The sequence below is a fragment of the Rutilus rutilus genome (genome assembly GCF_951802725.1).
Source record: "Rutilus rutilus genome assembly, chromosome: 12".
Taxonomy (NCBI): Eukaryota; Metazoa; Chordata; class Actinopteri; order Cypriniformes; family Leuciscidae; genus Rutilus; species Rutilus rutilus.
In genome coordinates, this window is record NC_140217.1 from 32,335,020 (window position 1) to 32,361,032 (window position 26,013).

General features: G+C 36.6%; 1 protein-coding gene across 2 annotated transcripts; it reads left to right on the forward strand.

Moving 5' to 3' along the window:
* On the forward strand, nucleotides 1–24,787 carry camkva (CaM kinase-like vesicle-associated a). Of its 2 annotated transcripts, none has more exons than XM_084425830.1 (11): nucleotides 1–179; nucleotides 20,195–20,302; nucleotides 20,495–20,626; nucleotides 20,848–20,922; nucleotides 21,365–21,503; nucleotides 21,747–21,867; nucleotides 22,148–22,223; nucleotides 22,590–22,726; nucleotides 22,819–22,897; nucleotides 23,332–23,419; nucleotides 23,710–24,787. In XM_084425830.1, exons 2-11 carry the CDS (start codon nucleotides 20,208–20,210, stop codon nucleotides 23,959–23,961), a joined length of 1,194 nt encoding a protein of 397 aa, XP_084281956.1. In that variant the 5' UTR covers nucleotides 1–179; nucleotides 20,195–20,207; the 3' UTR covers nucleotides 23,962–24,787. The 2 variants fall into 2 exon arrangements, with proteins under 2 accessions (XP_084281956.1, XP_084281957.1); XM_084425831.1 differs by lacking the exon at nucleotides 1–179 and adding an exon at nucleotides 9,266–9,333 and having other exon boundaries at nucleotides 23,710–24,082.
* The last annotated feature ends 1,226 nt before the right edge of the window (nucleotides 24,788–26,013 follow it).

The following is a 26,013-nucleotide window of genomic DNA, read 5'->3' on the forward strand; positions in this document are numbered from 1 at the left end:
GCGCGCTCTAAGTGCAGGTTTCTGGGTTGGCAGCAGAGCGCGCGAATAGAGCGTGGCACGCGGAATATTGGCCAAAAATTTAATTACCGGGAACTCAAACATCAGGAGACTCTCTGGGGGAAGCGATCAAGAACGCCACCCTTCATACACCTATTTCTCTGAATCGCTCAAATTATCCGGTAAGTCTTCGTGGTTACATCAATTCAACCTATATGGTTCTCGCTGAATGCGTATATTTGTTTCCCCTTACTGGTTTTACCCAACGCTTTCGTAGTAGATTGTGTCGGTTACGTTTAAAAAACCGTGTCGCTATTTTTCCTTTTCTGAAGCAAATTCACCTGTGACACCACCTGTAACTAAAACTAGCGGACTGCACAAACTCTTTCAACAACTTTAAGAGGTTCCGCGCACACAAAAGTATGCTTACATCAAACCTAAATCATCACTGCGTATGTTGTGCGCAAGTGGACACAGCTGTTTCTTTCTTTAGTTCGTTATTTCTTGACAGAAAAAGTTCTGTAATTCATCAGTTCATCCTCGGTTGATTTCTTTAATGAATGTTAATTAGAAGTTGAACCCACCACCAGTGCAGTAGCCTAGTTTGAACCTTTTTACTAGATGACAAAAGTGCAATTTTGGAATGTTTAGAATTCTGTGTGGTATTGGCCAACAGTGTGATGTGTAATTTGTTAAACCAAGTAAATACTTACAGGTAATATAAATTTTGTCTGAATGTTTCTTACACTCTTGCGGTTGAAATTTTGCTTTTTTAATTTTTTTTTGCAGTCCATGACACCACGATGCCCAATGCTGCACATAATGACATTTTGAGGTTTTTGTTTCAGCGTCTGTAACAACATCTGTTTTTGTTCTATATATCTCAATCCTAAGTCCCATATTTATGCTCTGATTAAAGTGGTTAATACATGTATTATACTTAAATTGTGCAAATTAGTGTAAAGAACAGAGAGTACTGCTGTTACAACCTAGCACACTACTCTGAGTCTACATGACTTTTTACTTTATTGTGATGCTCAAATTTACTTCATTCATTATAGACATAAGATCATCATGACATTGGTAACACTTTACACATAAGGTTCATTAGATAACATTAGTTAATGTATTAACTAACATGAACTAAAAATGATCAATACATCTGATACACTATTTATTCATCTTTGTTAATAAAAATACAGCTGTTCATTGTTTGTGCATGTTAGTTCACAGTGCATTAACGAATGTATTGATTTTATTAACATATTAGTAAATGTTGAAATTTATATTAACTAAGATTAATAAATGCTGAAGAAGTATTGTTCATTCTTAGTTCATGTTAACTAGTCAAATGTTAACTGATGAACCTTATTTTAAAGTGTTACCCATTTATTTAATTCATAAATGTGAACAAATAGGATACATTTTATAATGCAAACCATATAAATAACCTAGTAACTTTAATGACAGACAGACAGTGTGTGTGTGTGTGTGTGTGTGTGTGTGTGTGTGTGTGTGTGTGTGGTGCATAACCAATACGCTACTTTGTCTTGTCTTGTGTTGTCTTGGAGTAAAAAAAAAAAAATGCTTGTGTGTCCACTGTCCAGACAATGTTCCAACTTCCAACCCTCTCCATCTGGTCAGGCATGCTCTTTTTAAATCTGCAGATGCATAGCTTTTGTAGATGTTATATGTTAAATGATAAGATAACTTGCTTATTCAAATGATACTAGTTCTGTCATTTAAAATCCACTAATATGATTACAATAAACCAGGCATTTAATTTGATTTCCCTACCTTCAAGAACGTTAAATTATATAATCCTTTATATTTTGGTGGCCATGTATGATTTCATCTTTGTAGCTCATTTCTAATTGGTATATGTGTGTGTGAGTGTGTGCAACAATGGACTGTTGTGCACTTCTCCCCATAGACTTCAATTGTGAGTCCATAATTGTCAACGTTTTATGTTTATCGGATTTTTTTTTTCTGTTTTAATGGAGCTTAACTTGTATTTAACCTAGGATATTTCTTTTAAACACTCTCAGCCTGTAATTTAGTGGTCACAGTATTACTTGAGAGGCAATTATTTCTTATGTAAGTCAATGATTGTTGCACTAGTTGTTTAGTTGTTGCATTCTGGCTTTTTTTACTCATGAAAGAGGAGATAAATAGTATGAATCTCGTTTTTGTTGTAAAATTCGTTGTGTCTATTGTGTGTCCACCTCTTTTTTCTTTCTTTTTTTTTTACTGTTTTTTTCTGACAATTTTATCTGTATCCATCTGCTCAAAGGAGTCCATCTACTAGATTTGATGATGTTATGGCATCAATAGATAGAATAGCATAACTGACCTTGCTCTCTGTGGCTCTCATAGAAGACGAGCACAAAGCAGCCCGGACACCGTGTTTGTGTCTGTACAGTATGTGTGTGTGAATGCAACCCACGGGCTAAAACACCCACCACCTCTGATCAAAACACCATCCTGTTCTCCAGAGCTCTTAGCAGGGCCCGTCATCCCTTTATATAACATAACACCTGGCCCACCTCCACCCCCAGCCAACACCCGCACTGCACCAAAGGTGATGAACAAGAGCACACCCTCCCCCTCCCCACTACAGTTTTCCTAAAACTGAATCAAAACAAAACACTTTTATAATGGCGGACCACTGGCCACAGTAGTTATAGTTTTTAGCCAGAACTTTCTATCTTTTCTCAACAACCTGTTGATCAGTGTCTCAGACGGAGGTTGCCAAAAAAATATAACCAAACTAAATATAATCCAGTGATTAGGTATTTTCAATGTGCTCTTTTCCACCATTCAAGTGCCTGTTGTAGAAATATTAGTGCTCAGAGTTTTGGCTATTTCTGACTGTTTTTTTTACATAACGTTTCATAAACTACCATTCAAAAAATTGGGGTATATATATGTATATATATATATTTTTTTTTTATCAAGTGTGTGTAAAATTGTGACTGAAACGACATTTAAAATGTTACTAAATATTTCAATTTCAAATACCTGGCATTCTTTTGAACTTTTTTCATCCTAAAAAAATGTTTTCAAAATTGTTAATAATAAGAATGTTTCTTGAGCACCAAATCAGCATATTAATGATTTCTGTTGAATCATGCGACACTGAAGACTGGAGAAATTGCTGCTGAAAATTCAGCTTTTCCATTGCAATAATAAATTACATTATACATTGATATATAAAACAATGAAACATAAATTGGATATAAAATATATACAATTAGAAAACAGTTATTTTAAATTGTAGTAATTTTTCACAATATTATATTACTGTTTTTTGCTGTATTTTGAATCAAATAAATGTAACCTTGGTGAGCATAAGTCTTCTTTCAAAAATATAACAAATCTTACAAACCCCAAACTTTTGAACGTTTATGTGTGTGCAATTTTGTGGAAAACAGAAAACCATTGGCTGCATCTCAAATTGCATACTTCCTTACTATATAGTATAGGGCGAAAAACAGTATGTGACAAAATAAGTATATCCGAATTCACAGTACTCATAAAAGAGTAGTCGAAAGTACCCAGATGACCTTCTACTTCCGGCGAGATTCTGAAGTGTGCATATATTGTACACTTTACTATCCCATGAGGCCATGGGAGAGGCCTGTGAATGGCAGTGAAGCGACACAACTGACGCTGGTAGGCCAGGTGATAATGACCACATGCCGAATGTAATATGTCAAGATTACATTCATACTACACACATTAATACTATATAGAACATACTTTTTTAGTGGTGTTTTAGTGTTGTTTTTGGATGCAGCAATTGTTTACAGGTGCATTATGTAATAATGACATTTAGTGGTTGAAATGGGTCCTGCTGTCAAAATTAGAAATATTGGAGAGAGCTGTTTCCACCGTCCCCTCCGCCTCAGACTTGATGCTTAGGCAGGTTGCCAGTTTGAGGACACACAACAGGAACGAGCGCAGTTGACAGTGGAAGACGCTGAGCATTACACTGTAAGTTAATGAGTTGATTTATCCACAATTTAATATGCCTCTGTCTGGTCATAGAGCTTTTTAGATGGATGGTGAGGCTTTTTAGTCAGGTATAGCAATCTCAGACCCAGTTCATTTGCTGGCTTCCATGGCTACAATAATCTGTGTTTTCCTCCAACTGGCATCCAGGGGTGTCGAAATACTATGGAGTAAATTGGCAGTGGGCGGGATCACACAGACCAAAACAAAAACAGACATTCCGACACGGAACAGAACACACAATTCAAAATAGAATAACTGGCTGTAGCATTGTGTTTCTTAGAAAGAAGTAGGCTATGTGACCTTAGAATGTTTCCTAAGTATCTGCAAACATATTATGTTTTTTTTTTTTTTTTTTTTTTATGCTTTAGTGGTCGAAAAACATTACATACAGCATGCACCTTTGATTTTTTTTTTACAAGGTTCCAATAATCATGGAATGCTTGGAAGTATCACGGTATTTTAAATTTAGATTTCCAAGAATGGAAAAGTCATTGAAATGAACAAAATTAAGAATTATTAAAATTTAAATAGTGATTACAATTTTATTCTAAAAATATTTAATTGACTAAAACTTTTCGTAAGTGCAGTCTTTATAATTCTTGAAATCTGAATCTAATCTAATTCAATTTATTTTATTTTTTAGACATTAGTGTTTTTTCATAAGGCTTTATGTAAAAGCATATTGTATTTAAAATATATAGTGCCAAATACCTTTCCAGAATGCATCAGTCAATCTGCTATATTATCTGCTAGCTACAGCATGCTTGCATTGAAAGTAATAAATATGTAGAAAATGAAATAGAAATACATTTTTAATTGTGAATGATGGTCAGATGTGTCTAAACCTGTTTTTTTTAAAGGTCTCCTGAAATAAAAATGTAAGTTTTTTTGGCTCTTAGGATGAATATGTTAGCCTCAATGTTATAAATAAGCAATTCAAAACTTACAATCTCTCACTTCCGCTAAAATGGATCACGGATTTGTATGACGTCACTGCGGACTTCAGCTTCTCATCAGATCTTCTGATGCTCTCTAGAATCTGAAGCGTCCCGCCTCCTATGCTATAAATACCACCTGGCCAAAGCGACCGTGGCTGTACCTGACTGTACGTTCGGCAGTAAACGCATGCTCAGTGTCAGCTGCTCGTGCTCATCAGTTCCATCAGTTAACTGTCGGATTTACTGGAGTAACATATACTCCGTCTCCGGGATGTTGTTTATTTCGAGTCGGAGTGATTGTCAGGCACGTCTGAAAGCGAGTAACTTTAGAAAACTGGATCATGACTCTTTTTTGAATGATTCAGTTCGATTTGGTGAACTGGTTCGACCGGTTCACAAAAAAAGAACCGGTTCAAAAGAACGATTCATTCACAAACTGAACATCACTACCGTTGTCACGTAACAGAGCAATACGGGTTGGAGATGTGTGTTTGGTTGCTCAAGCGCTCAAGTTTTATTCCGTTTTCAGAATGAAATGGCTAGAATTTATTCCCACCTCTAACGTTACTATTGAATCCAAGGTATCAGTGCTCGGATTCATGGTGAATGGTGCTGTCAAGTAGCCTGACTACGTCAGACTTCTTACTTCCGCTCAATTTCATTTCGCTTCTGTACTCAGTCTGAGACAACGTAATAGCTTTCCGTTTTCCTCCGGCCTGAAAACAGCCGGCCAATCAACGAACAGAGAGCGGGCTGAGAGCCGTGATGTAGACACTGATTGTACCGTGGATGCGTAGATTTACTTCACATAATCTGCAAAAGTCGTTCACAGCCATGTTCACTCCGGTATTTCGCTCGATGGTTTTGTTTTCGCATCATACTGTGTTTACAGTGGAAGTTAGATGCGGCTGAGCATGCGCATAACACACGCCATAACCAAACGTTATGTGATTGGCTTACGGGAACCAATGATTTTAAACTTCAGACAAGCGCGTCCCCGCGAGAAAGAAAACGCTTTTCAATTATGCCATGCCAGACTCTGTCTACGAAGCAAAGCGAAGTAGGAGAGTTTGGTATTACCAGGCTAGCTGTCAAGTATGACTGCAGTCTGTGAGGTAAACTAAACGCTACTGGTTAATTGAAAAAAGCGGAGGAGCCATTCAATATGTCCCGCCTTAGCTTCCTTTTTCAGTGGAAATTACATCAACGCATCATACAAAGCTGCGCGTTTCAAGGCACTTCAGTGGGCCTTTAAGCAGCAGAACTGTTATAACCTGATTTAGTCTTAATCACCTACTCAACACATGACTATATCTATAAAATCAGTGCTCAAAACAGTGTCACTATTGCCATAGTCGAGAAATTTGAGATCGCGAGATCTCATCTGTTTTATTTCTGTCTAAATAGAAACCTCCAGTTGACACCAAATTCCCTGGAGCAGCTTCTACGGATATAAAATAAGAGGTATCAGTGTGTCTGTGTGTGAATGAGAGAAGAGAGATTGGAGAAAAAATTACAGAAGAAAAATAATAGGACTGAATCTTCAGTTTCTGAGTTTTATTGGGGCCCATAAAACTCAGCATCACACATGACACATGCCCTCATGACCTAGATTAATGCCCCCAAGAGTATCTCAATCTGTCCTGTCTCCTGACAGAAAAGACACTGATTTCAGAACTGATAACTTTATTTACCATGAATATGAGATGCAATCAACTGCGTCTGTCAATTTTACATTTGCATGTTATTTTATGTGAAAACTACATAAAAAATACAATAACTTTTACTTCTCTGGTTACTCTGCTAGCTTCAGAGAGTGACTGTGATTTGACTGTTTGTCAAACTCAAATATAAATGGGAATTTAAAATGGAGATGTTAATTAATATTTCACCCACCCCCTCATTTCACATAGTCAACATTTCCATTACCATCTGGGGATGCATTAGTGCATGCAGGTCTAATGGATCTGGACTTATGGACATGGTTAATGGATTTGTTGGAGTCATTAGTTTCACACAAGTTCATGGGATATTAAAGCACCACAGCTGCGTAATATTTCCAGCAACAGTAGATAATGGTTCTCTTGGAAAGTCTAGCCTATTTATTTTAGTTTTAACATTAGCTCGAGTCCAATTTAATTAAATGTTCAGTAGGGTTTCATTGATCACAATATCTTTTTTTTTTTTTTAATTGAGTGTTGTTCTTCATTCTTTTGAGAAGATTGAGGGTTTTTGTCTTTGTAAACTGGGTCTGATATTGGTTTTTAATTCAGATTTTATATTTAATTGTCTCTTTTTTAGGTTAGCTGTACGTTTAGCTGTTACAGTTTTTTGAAAACAATGGTTTGGGTTAGCAGTGAGAATATGGAAGCCCAGTGGTGTAATGTGGAAAGCTCGGAAGGATATGTTTTATTCGATTACCAGCATTCAGGAAATATTGTTTGCTGCTAACACACCCATCACTGATTCCCAAAACTATTTCCAACTTCGCAAGAGAGCAGTCTGATGCAAGACTTCCAAGGTAAAGCTTGAGAATTTGAGACTTCTCTTGAGAAGTGCTGTGGTTCTCTCATTGCAAGCTAATACTTGAAAAGCAGCCATAGAATAAAATAGAGCAACATCTTTGCTTTTATAGTCTGTTGGAATCCAGAAGCTATTGCTTTTCCCTCCTTTTTTGTTGCCTGGGAAACGGTGTTATCATGAGGCGGGTGCTTGTTGTTAAGTGATCCACCCTCAATGTTTTTCGGTGGAAGCATGCCCAGAACAGGCAGGAAATGAAGTTAACTGAGCAGCACTCTTTGTTCAGTGCAGTGGCATAACACATTTTTCTGCAGTCTGTGAAAAATATTTTCCTGGAAGTTATGGGTTAAAAAATAATCGAATAGCATTGTCTTCCTACTGACGTCACAAAACAAAACCCTTTTACACTCTCAGAAAAAAAGGTACAAAAGCTGTCACTGTGGCGGTACCTTTTCAAAAGGTACACCTTTGTACCTAAAGAGTGCATTTAAGTCCCTCAAAGGTACATATTGGTACCAAACATGTACATATTGGTACCAAACGTGTACATATTAGTACCTAAATGGTACATATTAGAACCCTTTTGAAGGGTACTGTCCCAGTGACAGCTTTTGTACCTTTTTTTCTGAGAGTGGATTTTCCAACTTCTTCTCTCCAGCTGCCAGTAATATAGATAATTTTTCATGATCCATTCGATTCCTGATGAATAACCATTTCATTTTATTTATTTATATAGTTGGTTACCTAGTATTTGCCCTGACACTGACAGATGTATTTAGAGGAAGTGTTGCATTGCTCATTGCTTCATTTAATTTCTTCAACTAATAGTTTCATTATCTTTAGTCTCAGACGTCACACCCTCGGATTGTTGGCTGAACATCTGATGTATATGGCACACAAAATGGGAAACAGTTTGGGAGTTTCAAAGTCGTAATCTGATTGGTTGAATTCTCCAGAATTTCCGGGAGACATGTGTGTCGCGTTCTTTAAGGTCTGCCTGGAAACAAAGCCGTTGTGATGCCAAACCTCCTTATGGAAGAAAAAAGCCATTGTGTTTACAACTGACAATGAGCACTTATTATGATCAACTAAACTATGGATTCTGAAAAATATGCGTTGGTGTTCACAGGACCATTGTTATACCATTGCTGCGTTAAACTTGCATTACGTTTTTGAATTTATTGCACACCGGTCTGTTATTGGGGGGACATCGACTTTACATTTACACAGTTGATCCAAACCCATCTGTCACAGGACAGATCATAATCAAAGAAACTTGATTTTGGCCATAACTGTTGTGACAAAACATTTAGTAACTGCATTTTGCATTTGTGTAACGGACGTAGGCCAGTAAGAGCTGTGCATGCTCGAAGCAGGTCGAGTTGGACCGATTACATTTGCACGGCAGAATAGTACAGTGGGATTTATCGAACACTCTCAAAAGTCATCTCCCACACTGGTCAAGGACACAAATCTAAACTTTTTGGTCATATTCCAAGCATACCTTAGGGAGAGATTTTCGTGAGTCCTTAAATGTAGAATTGTGTTGTGCAGTGCTGCGCAAATGACCAGCTCCCCTCTTGAATCCACTAGCCCAACTGCTGCTGGCTTTACTAAGCAGCCGCACTAAGCAGCCGCACTGTACTGTACCACTGCATTTATGTATGACTGTAACCAAGGCAACAAATAACATAAGGAACAGAATGGACAGATTAGCCGACTGGGTGTGAAGCGAATCCAGGGTTCTTAATACGCACAGAATCCCTTCAATTAGCCATTGCTCAGAGAGACCTCGCGGGTGTTTTTGGGAAGGGAAGGTTCTGACTGCAGCAGCTTGTGGCGTTGTGGAGGCATTAGACAGGTAAGATAAGATGCACTGCCCTCTTTGAAGGTTGTATTGTGCTCTTTGATGTTGTCTGTTAAGTGTCAGGAATGTTTTGACTCACACTCCATATGACCGTTTACACTACAAAAAGTACAGTTATACGTTTTAATATGGATAAAATGTGCAGGTAATGTGTAGTGAGTCCCTTCATTTGTGTCAGAATTCTCCTTGTTGTAACATCAGAGGGAAAAAAATTTTTTTTTTTTTTTTTTTTTATGCGTGTGTGTCTTGGTGCTGTACTAAGCCATCTGGCACCTACTGTTTCACCACAGCTTGATAAGATTCACCCTTTGAAGAGGCCTAAGGATCCTGCTGTCCGCTAGGCCTGTGGTGTCCATCTATAGAATCACCAGAAATCTGGTGTGTTGCGTTATTTAAGAGTCATGTGTAAGATATGATGTGTTTTTGACCAAATAGGAGGAATTCAGTTCTGAGAAGACTGATTTTAAATACTATTTTTTTGCTTATTAGTGTAGGTTATATTAACAGTGTACTTGGCAGAAAACATGGATTTACACTTCTAAATTTGGTCAGTTCAAAGTCGCACCTTCCTCAGATCATTTGCTTTTAAGTCCCCCTGTAGTCAATAACTGAATCCCTAAAACTCATCTTTAATCACCAAAATGACATATTTAAAAAAAATGTTTCCTTGAAAAAAATTTCTTCATGCTTTAAAATAGCTTGAATGGAACTCTACACCCTTGCCTCATTTAGTATACGCGGTTCTATGAATATGCAAATTAGCCCCACCTCCACTCACACCAGTTCAGAGATCTCGTTGACGATCACATGTTGACGTGATTGGTTACAAGGTAGTTTGTGACATCAGAAACACCAGTGATTTCAAACTGCAATTTTGAGACTGTCTTTGGTTCACTGCAGTTTTAAGGAGAAAATACTCAGCAATGGTGTTGACATGAATTTGCATATGGTTTGTCTTAAAGTATATTAAAAACACCACATACTGTAGACATATAAACAACATTAAAAGCTTGATTTTCACCACAAGGGGACTTTAAGCATAATTTACCCACCTTCAGGTCTCATGCTACTTTTTATCTATTGTGGAACACAGGAGGAGATTTTATAAAAAATTATATTGATGATATATATGTTAGGGCTGGACGATATTGCAAAAAATATTGCAAAAAATCAAAAAAAATTATTTTGATGCTTTTAATGTTACAATATGTAACATTCTCTTTATTTACTGGTTAAAAAAAGTTAAATTCCAAGTGCACGAAGTGATCAACATGGTGTAAATTTAAAACAAATGAATTGTTATTAAGTATCTCTGCACAAAATATGCATGCAAATATTGTACAAACTTATCTTAACCAGTGTCTCAAATCTCATGTCTCACCCATGAAACGACATTCTAAAAACGTGGCACTCAAGTTAAAAAAAAAAAGTTCAACTCACATCTAATAACTTTTCCTATCCCACTGCCCACTGCAATTACACATTTCTCAGTGAACAGGTTTAAGATTAGTGATGTCTTCTACATTCATAGAGCGTCACACAAGAGCGGTTAATCAGGCGCGCCATCATGTGGTCGGATCATTTTCTTGTCTTAACTTTTAACATTTCTGAATTGTCAACTTGTGTAATTGTAACACTTGTTAACATTTTTATTCAAAACCACAATTTCTCGATTTAAAAAGAATAAAATCGTGGCAAAACAACAAAAAAATCATCCAGCCCTAATATATGTATATATATAATATATGCAAATGCAAATGCAAGGTGTACTCTTTTTCATTCGAGTCATTATGAATAGCTCACATTTGTTTTTACTGCACATCATGAATCTGGCTATATTTTATTTCACAATATAATTGCGAAGAATATTGTTGTTAATAGTATAATGTGGTAATAACACTAGATAATGTGGTGAATAACACTATAATGTGGTAAATAACACTAGATGTGTTTTTTCTGTGTTGAAATAGGTCATAGGGTTTATGCAAATTTCATTCCTCCTGCTTTATGTAAATTAGTGAGGTCTTTATCAATTGTATTACAACAGTTGGTAATAAAGATTATTACCGTAAAGATTGTAAGCCTCAGGTCTTCTTCTAATGTCCATCATTTGTTCATAGCACTGAGGGAGGGTCAGTTTGACAATTTGACTTTAGAAAGCACAAGAATAGCATTAGACGGCCCATGTCTGACTTTTTTTTTTTAAATAAAACATTTCTAAAGCTATTTAAAACTGTAAAACATCCTAGACATATTTATGTTTAGGAAATAGTTTTGTAGGTCATTGAAGTGTAATTGTTATGAACTGCTCCGAGACACGAAGGTTGAGGATCCAAATGCAGTTTTATTAAAGTAAGTCAAAATCGTAATCAGAATCCAGGCAAAGGTCATACACAGGCAGGCAATCCAAACAAACAGACAAATCCAGAGGGTGAGGCAGGAACGGGAAAACCAGGACACGGGCAGAGATCAAGAACCAGGAACAATGACAACAAAGGAAACGCTCAGAAATGCAATGGAATAACGTACAAGACTTCGCAGGGAATGATGAGGTGAACCAGGCTTATATGGGGTGAACTAAACAATGTAATGAGACACAGGTGAATGTGATAATCAGGGATGATGAGTCTGGGCAGTGAATTATGGGAAATGTAGTTGTGAGTGAATAATGATAATCTGATGTGGAGTGCCCTCAGGTGGCTCTCAAGGGCACTCCAGCTGACGACCGTTACAGTAATCTTTCATTTTCTTTTAGACTCAAAAGCAGCATTTAGGCTGCAGTTTAATCTTTCTTGAGGTGTCTGGATGTCTCAGGCTTTAATACACGTTTAGTCTCCCGACAGTTTTGTGCGTTATATGGCAAGTGGGGATAGAAATGTGTCATGCATGTAAGGCTGACTGTACATTATCCCAGCTTATTACTTGCCAATATAGACTTTTATTATGATTTAACTGTATATTATCTTTAAGCTTCCATTAAGAAAAGTCAATTATTGTGTTTATAATGTCCATGATTACGCACAGTCACCCTTTGTCATATGATTTGGGACAGTTCCCTTGTTTTTAATCAAGCCTCAGCTTTCATGGCCAGAGTACATTTATAACACACAGCTTAATGCTATGATTGTGCCAAATGAGAGACAAAACAACATGATGCACCATCAATTAGATTACTAAGTACCCATTTCTAAGAATAAACTCATCCATATGAATGTGTTTTGATAAATAATGTCTGTCTCCATTTGTTGACTCACAGCTAATTGATGTTATGTCTCTTCATTTGTTTGATTGCTGCTAGAGAGCATGTTTTTTAGCTAAGAGGAGAATAAAACACTCTTGTTATGGCCGATGGAGGCTTGATGGCCAATTTAGAGTATTAAATGCTGAAATGGCATTTTGCTAATTGAACATAGACATACACACGTAATGGAATTACTGGACAAATTGTAACTGGGTTATTGTAAGACATTTATGTGTTTCTCTATACAAAAATGATGTAAATCTGCATGTTTTTAAATGTATTTTGTTGTTCCTTGTCATTTTGTGCATGTTAACTATTTTTTATTTATTTAAACTGCTCCGAAGAAATTTTAATTTCTAAAATGTTGCACTTTCATAGCTTAAAGGCCCCGATATACTTCAAGCGAAATCGTAGAATGAACTGATGTGACGTCATTTCGAACAAAATCAGGCCAAAACGAACTTTGTTTGGAGTTCGTTTTGGGAGTTTGAAACGGCTTGCCAAATCGAACTTTCCAAAACTTTCCAGGCTGATAAACACCTTTATACTACCATTGGTCTGTGGTGATTACGTAATAGGTAGTTGTGCATGGAGGCTCTGCCTTCTTTCCCGTGGAAAGCTTTCCCAGTTCTTTTCTCCTCACGAGTCCGTTAAAGTCAGACTTGATCTGTAAGTGAACACACCGGAAAGCTGCTTTATAGTAGAAAATTACGTTGTACTTTTAATGAAATGAGACATTGACACTGTTTTGAATGTTTAATATGGTAAAGCTGCTTGATTTTAAGCAATCTATTGTATAAAGTGCTTTATAAATAAATGTGAAGTGACTTTATTAGAGTGCCGAATTGCAGAGCTCGTGCAAACATATCCACATTGCCTATGATGACCAGATGTTTTTTTCTTATGCTTTATTTTAAAAAATGCTTGCTGTTTTCTCAATGTTTAATTTTTTTTTGGTTATTGAGAGGAAAGCGTGCAGCCCATATTTACATTTTCATCTAAACGTCTCTCTCATCAGTGTGAGCGGCGTCAGATGTTCGATAACAGTATATCGCAGAATATTTTATCCCAAAACGAAGAACGAAAAATAACTTTGCCGTTAGTATATCTGGGGCTTAAGACTCACGGTCACGGTGATGCTTTAGAGTATTTTTTCATATAGTTCATATTAACTAATGTAGTTAACTATTGTTAACAAATGAAACCTTATTGTAAAGTGTTAGCGAAATCTCTGACTTTTGATGTCTTGGCAAATCTAAGCTCAGTTAAAACTTTGCTGAGATCTCTTTTGTATCTCTAGAGTAGATGCATGTGAGACGTTCTTTTTTCTCAAGAGAAATATCTGAGACACAGAAGACAAAAGTCTCCATTTGCTTTCCATTTAATCTCTTTGCTGTCTAGAGCAGATCTCATCTGTTTTTTATCTTTCTGCTTACTGGTAAAACAGTACAGGTGAACAGTCCAGGTAATCTCCCAGCACACAAATGAATCCAAACATCATTATTTGTTTGAACAATGCTGGTCCTGAAACAATTCCAAAATCTTATTTGATGTTAAGCTCAATAGGCAGTTTAAAACACTATATAGCTTTGCAACATGTCTTATAAAAAAGGTTGAGTGACAGCAAATGTAGACACGGCTGGCAGCTCTGCAGAGAGAGAGACAAACAATGCTCAAGGCTTCAAACTGAATGTTCAGCTTTACAGAGCACAGACAGCTTTCCCGTCGAAGAGACACATGCACACTGCACACACAAATACTGAAGCTTGATTGCATAATTTATCAGAAACAAGGTTAAAGGGTTATATTGTGTCTATTATTTCCTAATGCAAAAATACAAGAGGCACAGATGACCCCCAATTTGTATTTTTTCTCAGTGTATTTAAAATTATTTTTTAAATACACTTTAACAGTTTGTTTCTCTTTTTGTTTAGCCTAAGACAGTTTAGATAAAGGTAATATTTAATCCTGTAAAACACTTTTGAGTCAAAATATAGAATAAAGAAAAGTTTGCATATGTATTTTTCTTAAGTATCATATACATGAGGCTTTTTTGGCTCTGTATGATATAGTGAGAATATGGAGCTCATACTGGAGGAGGGGAAAAAAATCCTCAGTTTTTATTCAGAAGCCCAAAGTGAGCAAAAATATGCAGTTGGGTGCAGTTGCTGATATCTATATGGCCAAAAAATAAGATGAAAATGTATATCAATGAGATTGTTATAGCAGTATAACAGACAACCTGTACACATCCATGTAAATATCAGATGTCACTCTATATCTCCCACTAATATATCTTAGTAAGATGTTATATGCTTAGTTGTATCTATGATCAAAGCTCTGTAGTTTTTATAGTGGGGGCAAAACTTGCAATGCAATTCAATAATGATTGAGAGATTCCTCGGGTCTTTATCGATCCTGGTCGTCATTCACAACCCAACCCTTAATTTTTTTAAAGTTAGACATCAGCCTTCATTCATCAATCTATTCATCATAAGCAATATAACAAGACATTTTTTTTAAAAGAATGTCTGTTTTCTCATTTTAAGCAAATTTTTGCTAGCGACCCAAGGAATGTGAATGTGATTTTTTTTCTACACAACAACAATTGAACTCAGATGACTTAATGAGTGCAATTCACCTTTCTGCCTCAAGGTGGCAATGTATGATACACAATGATGTTTCACTCATAATTATTGCAGAGTATCATCGGCAAAACTTGAATGCCTCAACGATTTACTGCAGAGCAAGTACTGTACACAATCAAATATTACTGTTACTTGATGGTGGATCTGGTGAAGAAGCTGTCAGCAATCAAAATTTTTATTTTGAAGACGTTGAAAACGATAGTTTTGAGAATATGGTTGGGATAGCGAATATGAGCCAGATGCTGAAAGTACTGGGGAAATGAACTGTGACAATGACAGTGATGATTGCAAAAGGCATCTGCTTGAATTGAACCCTTCCAAGTTCCAATTGTTATTAAAGTATCAGGAGAGTTTTTGTGGCAGTTAGAAATCCATCCACAATGTTAGATATAAATCTGGGTCGCTAAAGACATGAATATGCAATAATGATTGGCGAAACATTCATGCTTTTAAGGATTAAATGTATGATGCATCATATTTGAGAAGCTGACTTGGATAACCCCACTGCTTAAGAAACCCTCTCTAAATCTAGCACTTCTAGAAAATGACAGACCGGTATCCCTTCTTCATTCGTTGCTAAAACACTTGTTTTATCGTGTTCAACCAAGTCTCTACCTTTCTTGCACAGAACAACCTCCTGGACAACTACCAGTCTGGTTTCAAAAGCGGACACTCAACTGAGACTACCCTGCTCTCGGTTATTGAGGCTCTTAGACTGGCAAAAGCAGCTTCCAAATCCTCAGTACTCATCTTGCTGGATTTGTCTGCTGCTTTTGACACAGTTAACCACCAGATCCTCCTGTCAACCCTCAAGATGAAAGGCATCTCAGGAACAGCACTCCAATGGTTCAAGTCTTACCTCTTAGGTAGGTCCTTCAGGGTGTTATGGAGGGGTGAGGTGTCTACGTCGCAACGTCTAACTACTGGGGTGCCTCAAGGCTCGGTGCTTAGACCACTTTTCTTCTCCATATACATGTCATCACTAGGATCTGTCATTCAGAAACATGGTTCTCATTTTTCCTATCACTGCTATGCTGATTACACACAACTCTACCTCTGATTCCAACCAGACGATCTGACAGTAGATGTATCTCGGCTTGCCTGACAGACATTTCTTGCTGGATGAAGGACAACTCAATCTTACAAAGACAGAACTGTTTGTGGTCTTGACCAACTCAGCACTTCATCACAACTTCTTCATTCAGCTGGGTTCGTCAACCATAACTCCATCCAGGACAGCTAGGAACCTTGGAGTTGTGATTGACGATCAGTTAAACTTCACAGACCACATTGCTAGAACTGCCCAGTCCTGCAGATTTCCCTTATACAACATTAGGACGCTAATGTATGCTACACAAATCCTTGTCCACGCTCTTGTTATATCCAGACTGGACTATTGTAATGCTCTCTTGACAGGTCTTCCAGCATCAACTGTCAAACCTCTGCAACTGATCCAGAATGCTGTAGATTGGTCTTTAACAAGCCGAAAAGAACGCACATCACACCTCTCATAAAATTGCAGTGGTTGCCAATTGCCGCTCGCATCAAATTCAAGGCACTGATGTTAGCCTACAGAACAACCACTGGCTCTGCACCCTTATATCTTAACTCTTTCAAAAACCTGCGTTCTGCAAGTGAACGGCGCCTTGTGGTACCATCCCAAGGAGGCACAAAATCACTTCCACGGACCGTTACCTTGAACGTTCCAAGCTGGTGGAATGACCTGCCTATCTCAACCCGAGCTGCTGAGTCTTTAGCCATCTTCAAGAATCTACTAAAGACGCATCTCTTTCGCCAACATTTAACTTGATAATACTAATACTTACTATTCTATATCTATTATGTTAAAAAATACTTGCTACGTGTGCTGCGCTGGTCAAGCTGAGACTGGTCACAACATTTGCATATTGTTGCCCTATTGTTGATTTGACTGCTTCTATTGCTCTCTTCATTTGTAGGTCGCTTTGGACAAAAGCGTCTGCTAAATGATTAATTTAAATGTGAATATTTAATACTCACACTTTAAGTGCTTATGCAAAACGTTAACATCACTAAATACATCAGTCCCAGTTAGGTTTTTAAACATCTCTTCTGAACTGTCTTTAAAGCACCTCTCTCCCCTCATTACCACGCATATATTGGCCTTGCAAAACTAGTGTCTCCTGCAATCATTGGGGCCAAGGGGAGATTAATTAGAGACCTTAGTGACGGGCAAAGCAAACAGCCTCTCTCTCAGCCTGTAATTTATGTAATGCCCCCTTTACTGTGGATATCAGGAATGTCTTTTTTTCTTTTCTTTTTTTGGTTGATACTCAGTTGCTGGGTGGTAATGGCGCTTCAGTCTGCTCTCCTGCCTTTTCTGGACTATTCTGGGAGAGTGGAGGAGAGAAAATAGGATGTTTTTGTACTGTAACATCAAACAGTGAGTTTCAGAGTAAGTTCAAGCCCAGCAGAGTTCAGAGGCGGGCAGTGCATGTGAACTATTGTGCTGGTTTTTGTCTTGGGTCTTTGTTAATGTTAAAAGCCTGAAGGCTTTAGAGACAAAATCCTGTCACATTATCCGGTGGAGCTTCAGTGTGATTGAGGACTGTCATGGTGTTTGGCAAATTGTTGGGTCAGACCCGAGCAGCGGTGCAATTGTACTGTCAGCCTGATGTGTAATTGCTTGTTTGTGTGAGGCCTTTTTGTCGTTTCTTTCAGTATGTTATACTGCATTAGATAATAGCTGTCCTCCCAGCTCTCAAAACAGTTAGGTGACATTTTTAGAAGATTCATAGAATTTTGAGAGTCTATTCAGGCTCTTCAGAGAAGATTAAACTAACGGAGTATCACATGATGTGCTGCATAAGGGGAATTTAACACTGGTTGGGGACTTTGGGGCTCTGCGTGTGATGCATTTAGATTTGAGCACTGTGTTCTTCTTTGGTCGTTTCACCAGTTCACTAGTTAATTTTAATGTAAAACGCTGTTGTGTTTATTACTGAAGGAATAAAGCCCCAGGAAACCTTTTAAAAAGTGCACATTGAAGCAAGTACTAAAACAAAGAGAAAATGCTAAGCTATCATGCTTTCTAGTGATACACAAAAAATGAAGCCATGTTTGTCATGGCCAAATAATATTTTTGATTCTAAGATCAATTGCAACATAAAGAACAACCATCTTTTCCAGACAAAGGAAGAAAAAATATCTTTGCTATTTATCTTCAAAATATAACTCGCTAAAAAGTTTTCACTGCCAGGTGAAACTGCCAGGTTTTATTAAAAGCTAATTTTACCAGCAGTGAATTCTACCTTTTGAAAAATGAAACTGAATTCTAAGACATTTTGAAAAATGTACAAAAATAAAATCTTCTTTTGTGTTCGACAGCAGAAATACCCTCCTTCAAGTTTCAGGGTTAGTAAATGATGACATAATTTAAATTTTTAGTTCTATCAATTTATATGTTTTATTTTGATGGGACCCAATATCGCTCATTATTTAGTATCCAAATCCAACTAAATTAAGACTGTTCAATTAAAGTCATTTTTATCTGTCTGATGTCGTTTCAGTCTTTTCCTATTGCTTGCTCTCAGATCTGTCATAAATAAGTATGAATACTGCATCAAAGAATCAGAATTTTTCAGAGCTACTTCCTGCCACAAGTGGAAATTGTCACTTTTGGAATAAATTGTAGGCATTACTCATTACTGGTTATGAGTGTGCTGTCTGCCAAATCTCTCTCTCTCCCCCTCTTTCTCACTGACTTTTCTCTCGCTCTCAGATAAATGAGAATTTATTCCTCTTTGAGTTCTGGCTCAGACGGAGAGAAATGCAAAGGGTCGAGGAGCTCACTTGCAGCTCAATGGAAGGAAAAAAAGAAACAACTGTGTGCATTTTAATTGTCAATGAATGAATGTGGAGCGGCATCGCAAGGCTTCACAGCAAAAACTTCTCTTCATAATTTATTAAATTCACACCATCAACAACACATCAACTGCTTTTCAAAACATGCACAATTAAAATGTGCACTCAAAGGGTGGATAGAAGACAAAAAATTCTCTAATCATCAACATTATTGTGCATTGAGAGGATGATAATTTTCTTGGCAATGTTGAACGTAAGATAAAGGAGGATTAGACTGATGCAGCAGTGTTGATTTGTACCTCTACATTATTATTGCTGTGACAGTGGCTCTTTTCAGGTTTTTGCTTGTATTGTTATGTGTATATACAAGTTTGTGGTCGTTCAGAAGTCTCTCGTGCTCACCAAGGCTGCATTTATTTGATCAAAAATACAGTAAAACAGTAATATTGTGAAATATTATTACAATTAAAGTATATTTTAAAATGCAATTTATTCCTTCGATCCTTCAAAAGTGCAGCTTAATATGTTTGAGAACTGTGACTCTTTTTTTTTAGAATTCTTTGTCTTTGATGAATAGGAAGTTCAAAAGAACAATATTTATTTGAAATGGAACATTTTAGTAACAATGTAAAAGTCTTTACTGTCACAATTTTGATTGCATCCTTGCTGAATGAAAGTGAAAAAAATATATATTACTGACCACAAACGTTTGAACTGTATTGTATTATATTATCATGGTATGATTTAAAAAGTATCAAAGTATAGTGCTGCTTATTCAGTGCTGTTATGTAATTGCAATTTCATCTTATAGTAAATATAATTCAAAACATTTTCAGAAGAAAATATTAGTGTTGTTTGCCCATTCAAAACTCGTCACTACGATGCTAGAGTGTTCTGGGTGTTTTATTACTGGCACAAATCTCATTCTGGCCCCTAGATATGCATCCCTCCTTCAATGTGCTGTAAATTTATTACGCACCAAACTAAAATAATAAGCTCAATTGAAATTGCTTAGAAAAGTAATAACCCACATTGCCTCAATAAACCGCATGGTTTGTGATCATTCATGCCAGTAGTGCATCCGATTCTTTTGAAAAAACATGATTTTGTGTTTGCTTTCCAGGGCAGGAGCAGCCATGCCGTTTGGCTGTTTGACTCTGGGAGAGAAGAAGGACTACAACAGTCCTTCAGAGGTCACCGATAAGTATGACCTGGGACAGGTAGTGAAATCGTGAGTACAAATCTTTCTACCTCTTATTTTATTCCTGTTTATAGTAATCTTTCTGTGCAAAATGTATGCTTGAGAAAATACTCCTTTTTTGCACTTCATTACAGATTATTTCCAAAAATTATTTCCAGGTTTAAATTAGATTAAATCCCAGATTTTCAATGTTGACTCAATAGCACTGTTTATTGTCACCAGGGAGGAGTTTTGTGAAATCTTCAGGGCGAAGGACAAGAACACACTGAAAATGTACACCTGTAAAAAGTTCCTGAAGAAAGATGGGAGAAAAGTACGGAAAGCAGCCAAAAATGAGATCCTCATCTTGAAAATGTACGTTTCCCGCGCAGGTTATTTAGATGTTACACATTTTAGTGAAGAAAGGTGCTTGCAGATGGCGCTCCGTGCTGAAAATTGTTTAAAAAGAATAGCAGAATGCAGTCGACTCTTTACCATGCAAATGATTTTATTTTTGCAGATAGTCATGATTTCTTTTCAGTTCCTAGCCTGCTTCCTTTCACAGTGTCACAGTTTCTCTCTTTCTCTCCCCGCAGGGTGAAGCATCATAACATCCTCCAGCTGGTAGATGTCTTTGAGACGAGAAAAGAGTACTTCCTCTTTCTGGAGCTGTAAGTGCTTTGAGATTTTTGTGTGTGAGAGGGGAAAAGAACATACAAGAATGTGAATGAATACTATTTGCTTCCATTGTGATTAGATTTTAAAGAAATACTTGAACAAAAATAAAAATTCCTTTATTATTTACTCAGCCTCATGTTGTTCCAAACCCATGTCACTTTCTCTCTTCTGGAACACACACACACACACACACACACACACACACACACACACACACACACACACACACACACACACACACTATATAAATATATCCCCTGACAATTTTTCTTTTAGGTAAGCTGTTTCTTTAAATAAAGATGCATTTGCTTTTTTTTGTAACTTGATCATTTTTATCTATAAACCAAAGAGTGAACATCTTTGTGCAATTATCCTATACATTACAAGCACAAATTTGACTATCACATGTGGATATTTGGTTTGGCTTTACTTCAGGGCCACAGGAAGGGAGGTGTTTGACTGGATCTTAGACCAGGGCTACTACTCAGAACGTGACACCAGCAATGTGATTCGGCAAGTGCTTGAGGCTGTGGCTTACCTACACTCTCTCCACATCGTTCACAGAAACCTAAAGGTGACTTGGGGCTTCACTTCCATCTAATGGTCACCACATAGTATTGCACCAGAATACAATCTCAGACTTGACACCGTAAAGAGTTCATTTACGCAAAAAGGAAAATTCTATTATCATTGACATGACTTTCATCTCTTGTTTTTTTAATACAGTCCTAATAATTCCTATAAAAGGTTTTGCAATGTGAAGCTCTTGAGGTTTAATACAATGTAATGCTTTTACTACTATATCTCACCTCGCCAGCTGGAAAATCTGGTCTACTACAACCGTCTGAAGAACTCCAAGATTGTAATCAGTGACTTTCACCTGGCCAAACTGGAAAATGGTCTCCTCAAAGAGCCATGTGGCACACCAGAGTACCTTGGTAAGGAAAAGTGTCAGAATTTTCAGGTGTAACTTCACCCTATATAATGACTTATGGTTAATGAGTTTGTTTACAGACCTAAAATAAAACTCTAGAAAGGTGTACAATATGGGACCTTTAAATACTTTTACTGGATGGTTACACCACTTTTTTTAGCCATTACATCATAAATGTTTTGCAAAAATGTATGAAACCAACATGAGCACAAACATTGCATGTCCAAGAAGATGCGCTTTAAACTATATTTTTAAATAAAAGTTCACCTTTTCATCATTTATAGCTCCAGAGGTGGTTGGCAGACAGAGATATGGCAGACCAGTGGACTGCTGGGCCATCGGGGTGATCATGTACATCCTGTGAGTCCATCGTCATCATCTATACATTTGATTCACTGTGTAAGACAGTCAAACATGTTAATTTCATTGTGCTCTTGAATGAGATCTTTATTTATTAGTAGACCCCATAGATATCTGTTTTGGAGTCACTTGCCTGACACGTCCTTGGAGTCATTCATGAGTTCGTCAGCATGTACATTCCATTTCCTGTAGTCACTTTGCGTGTTAGATGATCCATTGCCACCCTGTAAGTGCACTGCATTTCCTGTATCTAATTCTCTCCCTAATCTCTCCCAAACAATCAATTGCTCATGTAATGCTACAGTCCTAGTTATCTTCTTGCCCTAGGAAATTTTAACACTCTGGTCATATTATCGTTTTCAACAGGCTGTCAGGAAACCCACCTTTTTATGAAGAGACAGATGATGATGAATATGATAATCACGATAAGAACTTGTTCCGGAAAATTCTGTCTGGAGAATACGAGTTTGATTCGCCCTATTGGGATGACATCTCAGATTCAGGTACAATAGTCAAATCACTGTAGAGTATGTTTGGAATGAATCTATGGGGTTGTGATCAAAACACAAATTCAACTTAGCCATCTGTATTGCAGCAAAAAGCCTAGTTGCATGTTTAATGGATGTGGACCAGGACCAAAGACTGACTGCACAGGAAGCCATCAACCATGAGTGGTAAGGAGCCTTTTCCAGTGTCTTTTATAGGTAACACTTTACAATAAGCTTCATTCGTTAATATTAGTTAATGTATTAATGAGCAATACATTTGTTACAGTATTTATTTATCTTTGTTAATGTTAGTTAATACAAATTCAGCTGTTCATTGTTTGTTCATGTTAGTTCACAGTGCATTAAATAATGTTAACAAATACAACCTTTGATTTTAATAATGTATTATTAAATGTTGAAATTAATATTAACTAAGATTAATAAATGCTGTAGACGTATTATTCATTCTTAGTTCATGTTAACTAATGTTAACTAATGAACCTTATTTTAAAGTGTTACCCTTTTATAATTAATATTTGCAGTATTGTTTAAAAAAAATAACTTTTATGTTATATGGTATGTTTTATGTACACACATTTATGTGTGTATTTGTTGTTTAGGATATCTGGAAATGCTGCCTCAGACAAGAACATCAAAGATGGCGTTTGTGCTCAGATCGAGAAAAACTTTGCTAAAGCTAAATGGAAGGTAAGATGATCTAGCTGTGTCTAGTTGTTGCGTTGAGATACACTACCATTCAAAAGTTTGGGGTCAGTAAAACATTATTTTACATTTTTTTTATTCAGCAAGCATTTAATTGAATATAAGAGACAGTAAAGGCATTTATAATGTTACAAACAGTATACGACTAGTGTATACGAAAAATGATATGGGTTTACATATTAAAAATACATTTTAATTTATTAATAATTAATATTATTATTATTATTAGTTAAAACATATATTAAAACATAATTATTATTATTATTGTTATACAGAAAGCTGTTCGTGTGACCACCATGATGAAGAGACTCAGGGCTCCAGATCAGAGTGATTCTGGAGCCTCTAGTCCCGCACTGGGAGCCTCAGGAGGACCTGTTACCCCCAGCACCACCCCTGTTCCCCTGCCTGCCACACCAGTGCCTCCCCACAGCACCCTGGTCGGCCAAGATCACCCCGAGGCCCAGGGGCAGGAGGCATCAGCTCCAACACGGTGCAATGGAGAGATGTTGACATCCCAGCAGCGTTAGTGGGGAGACTAGGGAGGAATATAATGCTGGATACATTAAGAGAAATATAGTGACTAATAGAGCAGCACCATATTGAAATCTATTGGTGGAGCAAAGTTCAATTGTGCTTAGAAGCTTGATTGCCATATTACATTTTCATTTGTGCAAAATGCTGTAATCTATGAAGAATTTAAAATGTAAATCCCAGACCCATAGTAGTCTGTCTGTATTTTCTTAAATAGATTTATCAAAGAAATATTGTTTGTTACTTCTCTAATAATACACACTGATTTAATTTCCAAAACTTGCCATTGTTAATTCAAACCAATTCAAAAATTCCTCCTCCAAACCTTTGCTGCCATTACAGTTTATTTGTTTGGTTCTTAGTTTTAAGTTTATGTGTTAAGTTCTTTGTGTTAAGCTTTTTTTTGTTACATACCTGAAACTTGCAAGTGGAAAATATGATATGTTCTAGACTTTTGTTTTTCCCACATTGCAAGTCTTGAACCTTTTTATTTTTTATTTGTTATAAATACAACCTAATGAGATTAATCTTAAAGCCATTATAGAAGATAATACCCTCAAACACAAAGAAAATGTATATTATGCTTTATGTATATTTATGAAATATAAAAAGGTTGGACTTTGATGTAGACCTTCTCCAAATGTCTGTTTGATGCAGAAGAGCACAGCTGCTGAATTACAATTCATATCAATATTTTGCGTCATAACATTGGCTAACTAGCAATTAAAACTGCTGCTGTACTTCATCAATGTACAAATCATAATGTTATCATCAATACTATCATCATATCAATATAATATTATTTGGTGTTTTTGTACTGCTGTATCATGTTTCTTTTTCTTTCGCTGTAGAATCCTATAAGGAATTATGTAGCTCTTTTTATTCAATCTGCCCTTATATCTGTATTCTGAAGAGCACTGCATTTTATATAGAATGCAACTGGTGTCATCAAGTCTTATACATTGAGGACTATGGGTTTTCAGAACGTTCTGTAAATGTGCAGTACAAATGAAGCAATATGAATATTGCTGTAATACTGTGAAACTGCTATACAGGTGATAAGATGTTCCTGCCATATTTCATACAGGTAGCCAAGCAATTTGCTCTTGATGGTCATTTGTGTTCTCGACATGATCTTATAGCTGTGTATATTATGTCCAGTTAATGTATTCTGCCTAACCCCGACTTTATTTTTACTGTCCATGTTGAGAGAGATGAAAAAAAAAATTCTTTAAACTGCAAATCCCACTGTAGCTACTGTCCATTTTGGCCTATTTATTTGTTTAATGTTGTTAGTTTGACTTAACTGTCTTTAGCATGACATCATGGTGATCACAATCACATGTTTATTTTTAAGCATTTGCTAAATATACTCCTCATTGTATATAGCTTCACTGAGTTGTATCTGTTAGTATTATCTCCGTAATGTAAAAGGTAATGTAAGGACGTACATTTTGTTTGACCTCTATGTGCAATAGTTTGACCTCAGATCAATTTTTTTTTCCTGTTTATGTTTTCCTCTTTAGGATGCACTTACTGCAGGCTCTGTGAACATTGAAATATATTTTCTGAGAAAAGTTTTCGTAATAGAAGACAGAGCAGAAAAATAAGTGATCGTGAAAACTCAGTTAAATATGTGTGAATGTGATTCGCATTTTCATGTATCAGCTCAGCCTAAAGTATTTGTCACTGTTTATTTGTGGCTTCTGTATTTTGTTACTCGATATGCAGAATAAATGTTTTTGGACAGTGTAAGTATCTATGGTGCTTCTTATTTCTGGAGTAGTACTAAGTTTAAACAAAACATTTTGTAAATAAAACCGTGTCCTCTGATAGCAATTGCTATATTATGTAGGCTATTGTGAATGTGAATTTTGGCAGTAGTAAAAATCCATATTACATGTAAATACATTTATAATATAATTCTAATACACTGTTTGACAGACAGATATCTATTACATTTGCAATGAACTACTTTCATAGTCCTTTCATAGGGTAACTCATCTTTCTTTTTGGTTTTTAAACTACAACTCCCATAAGCCCGCATT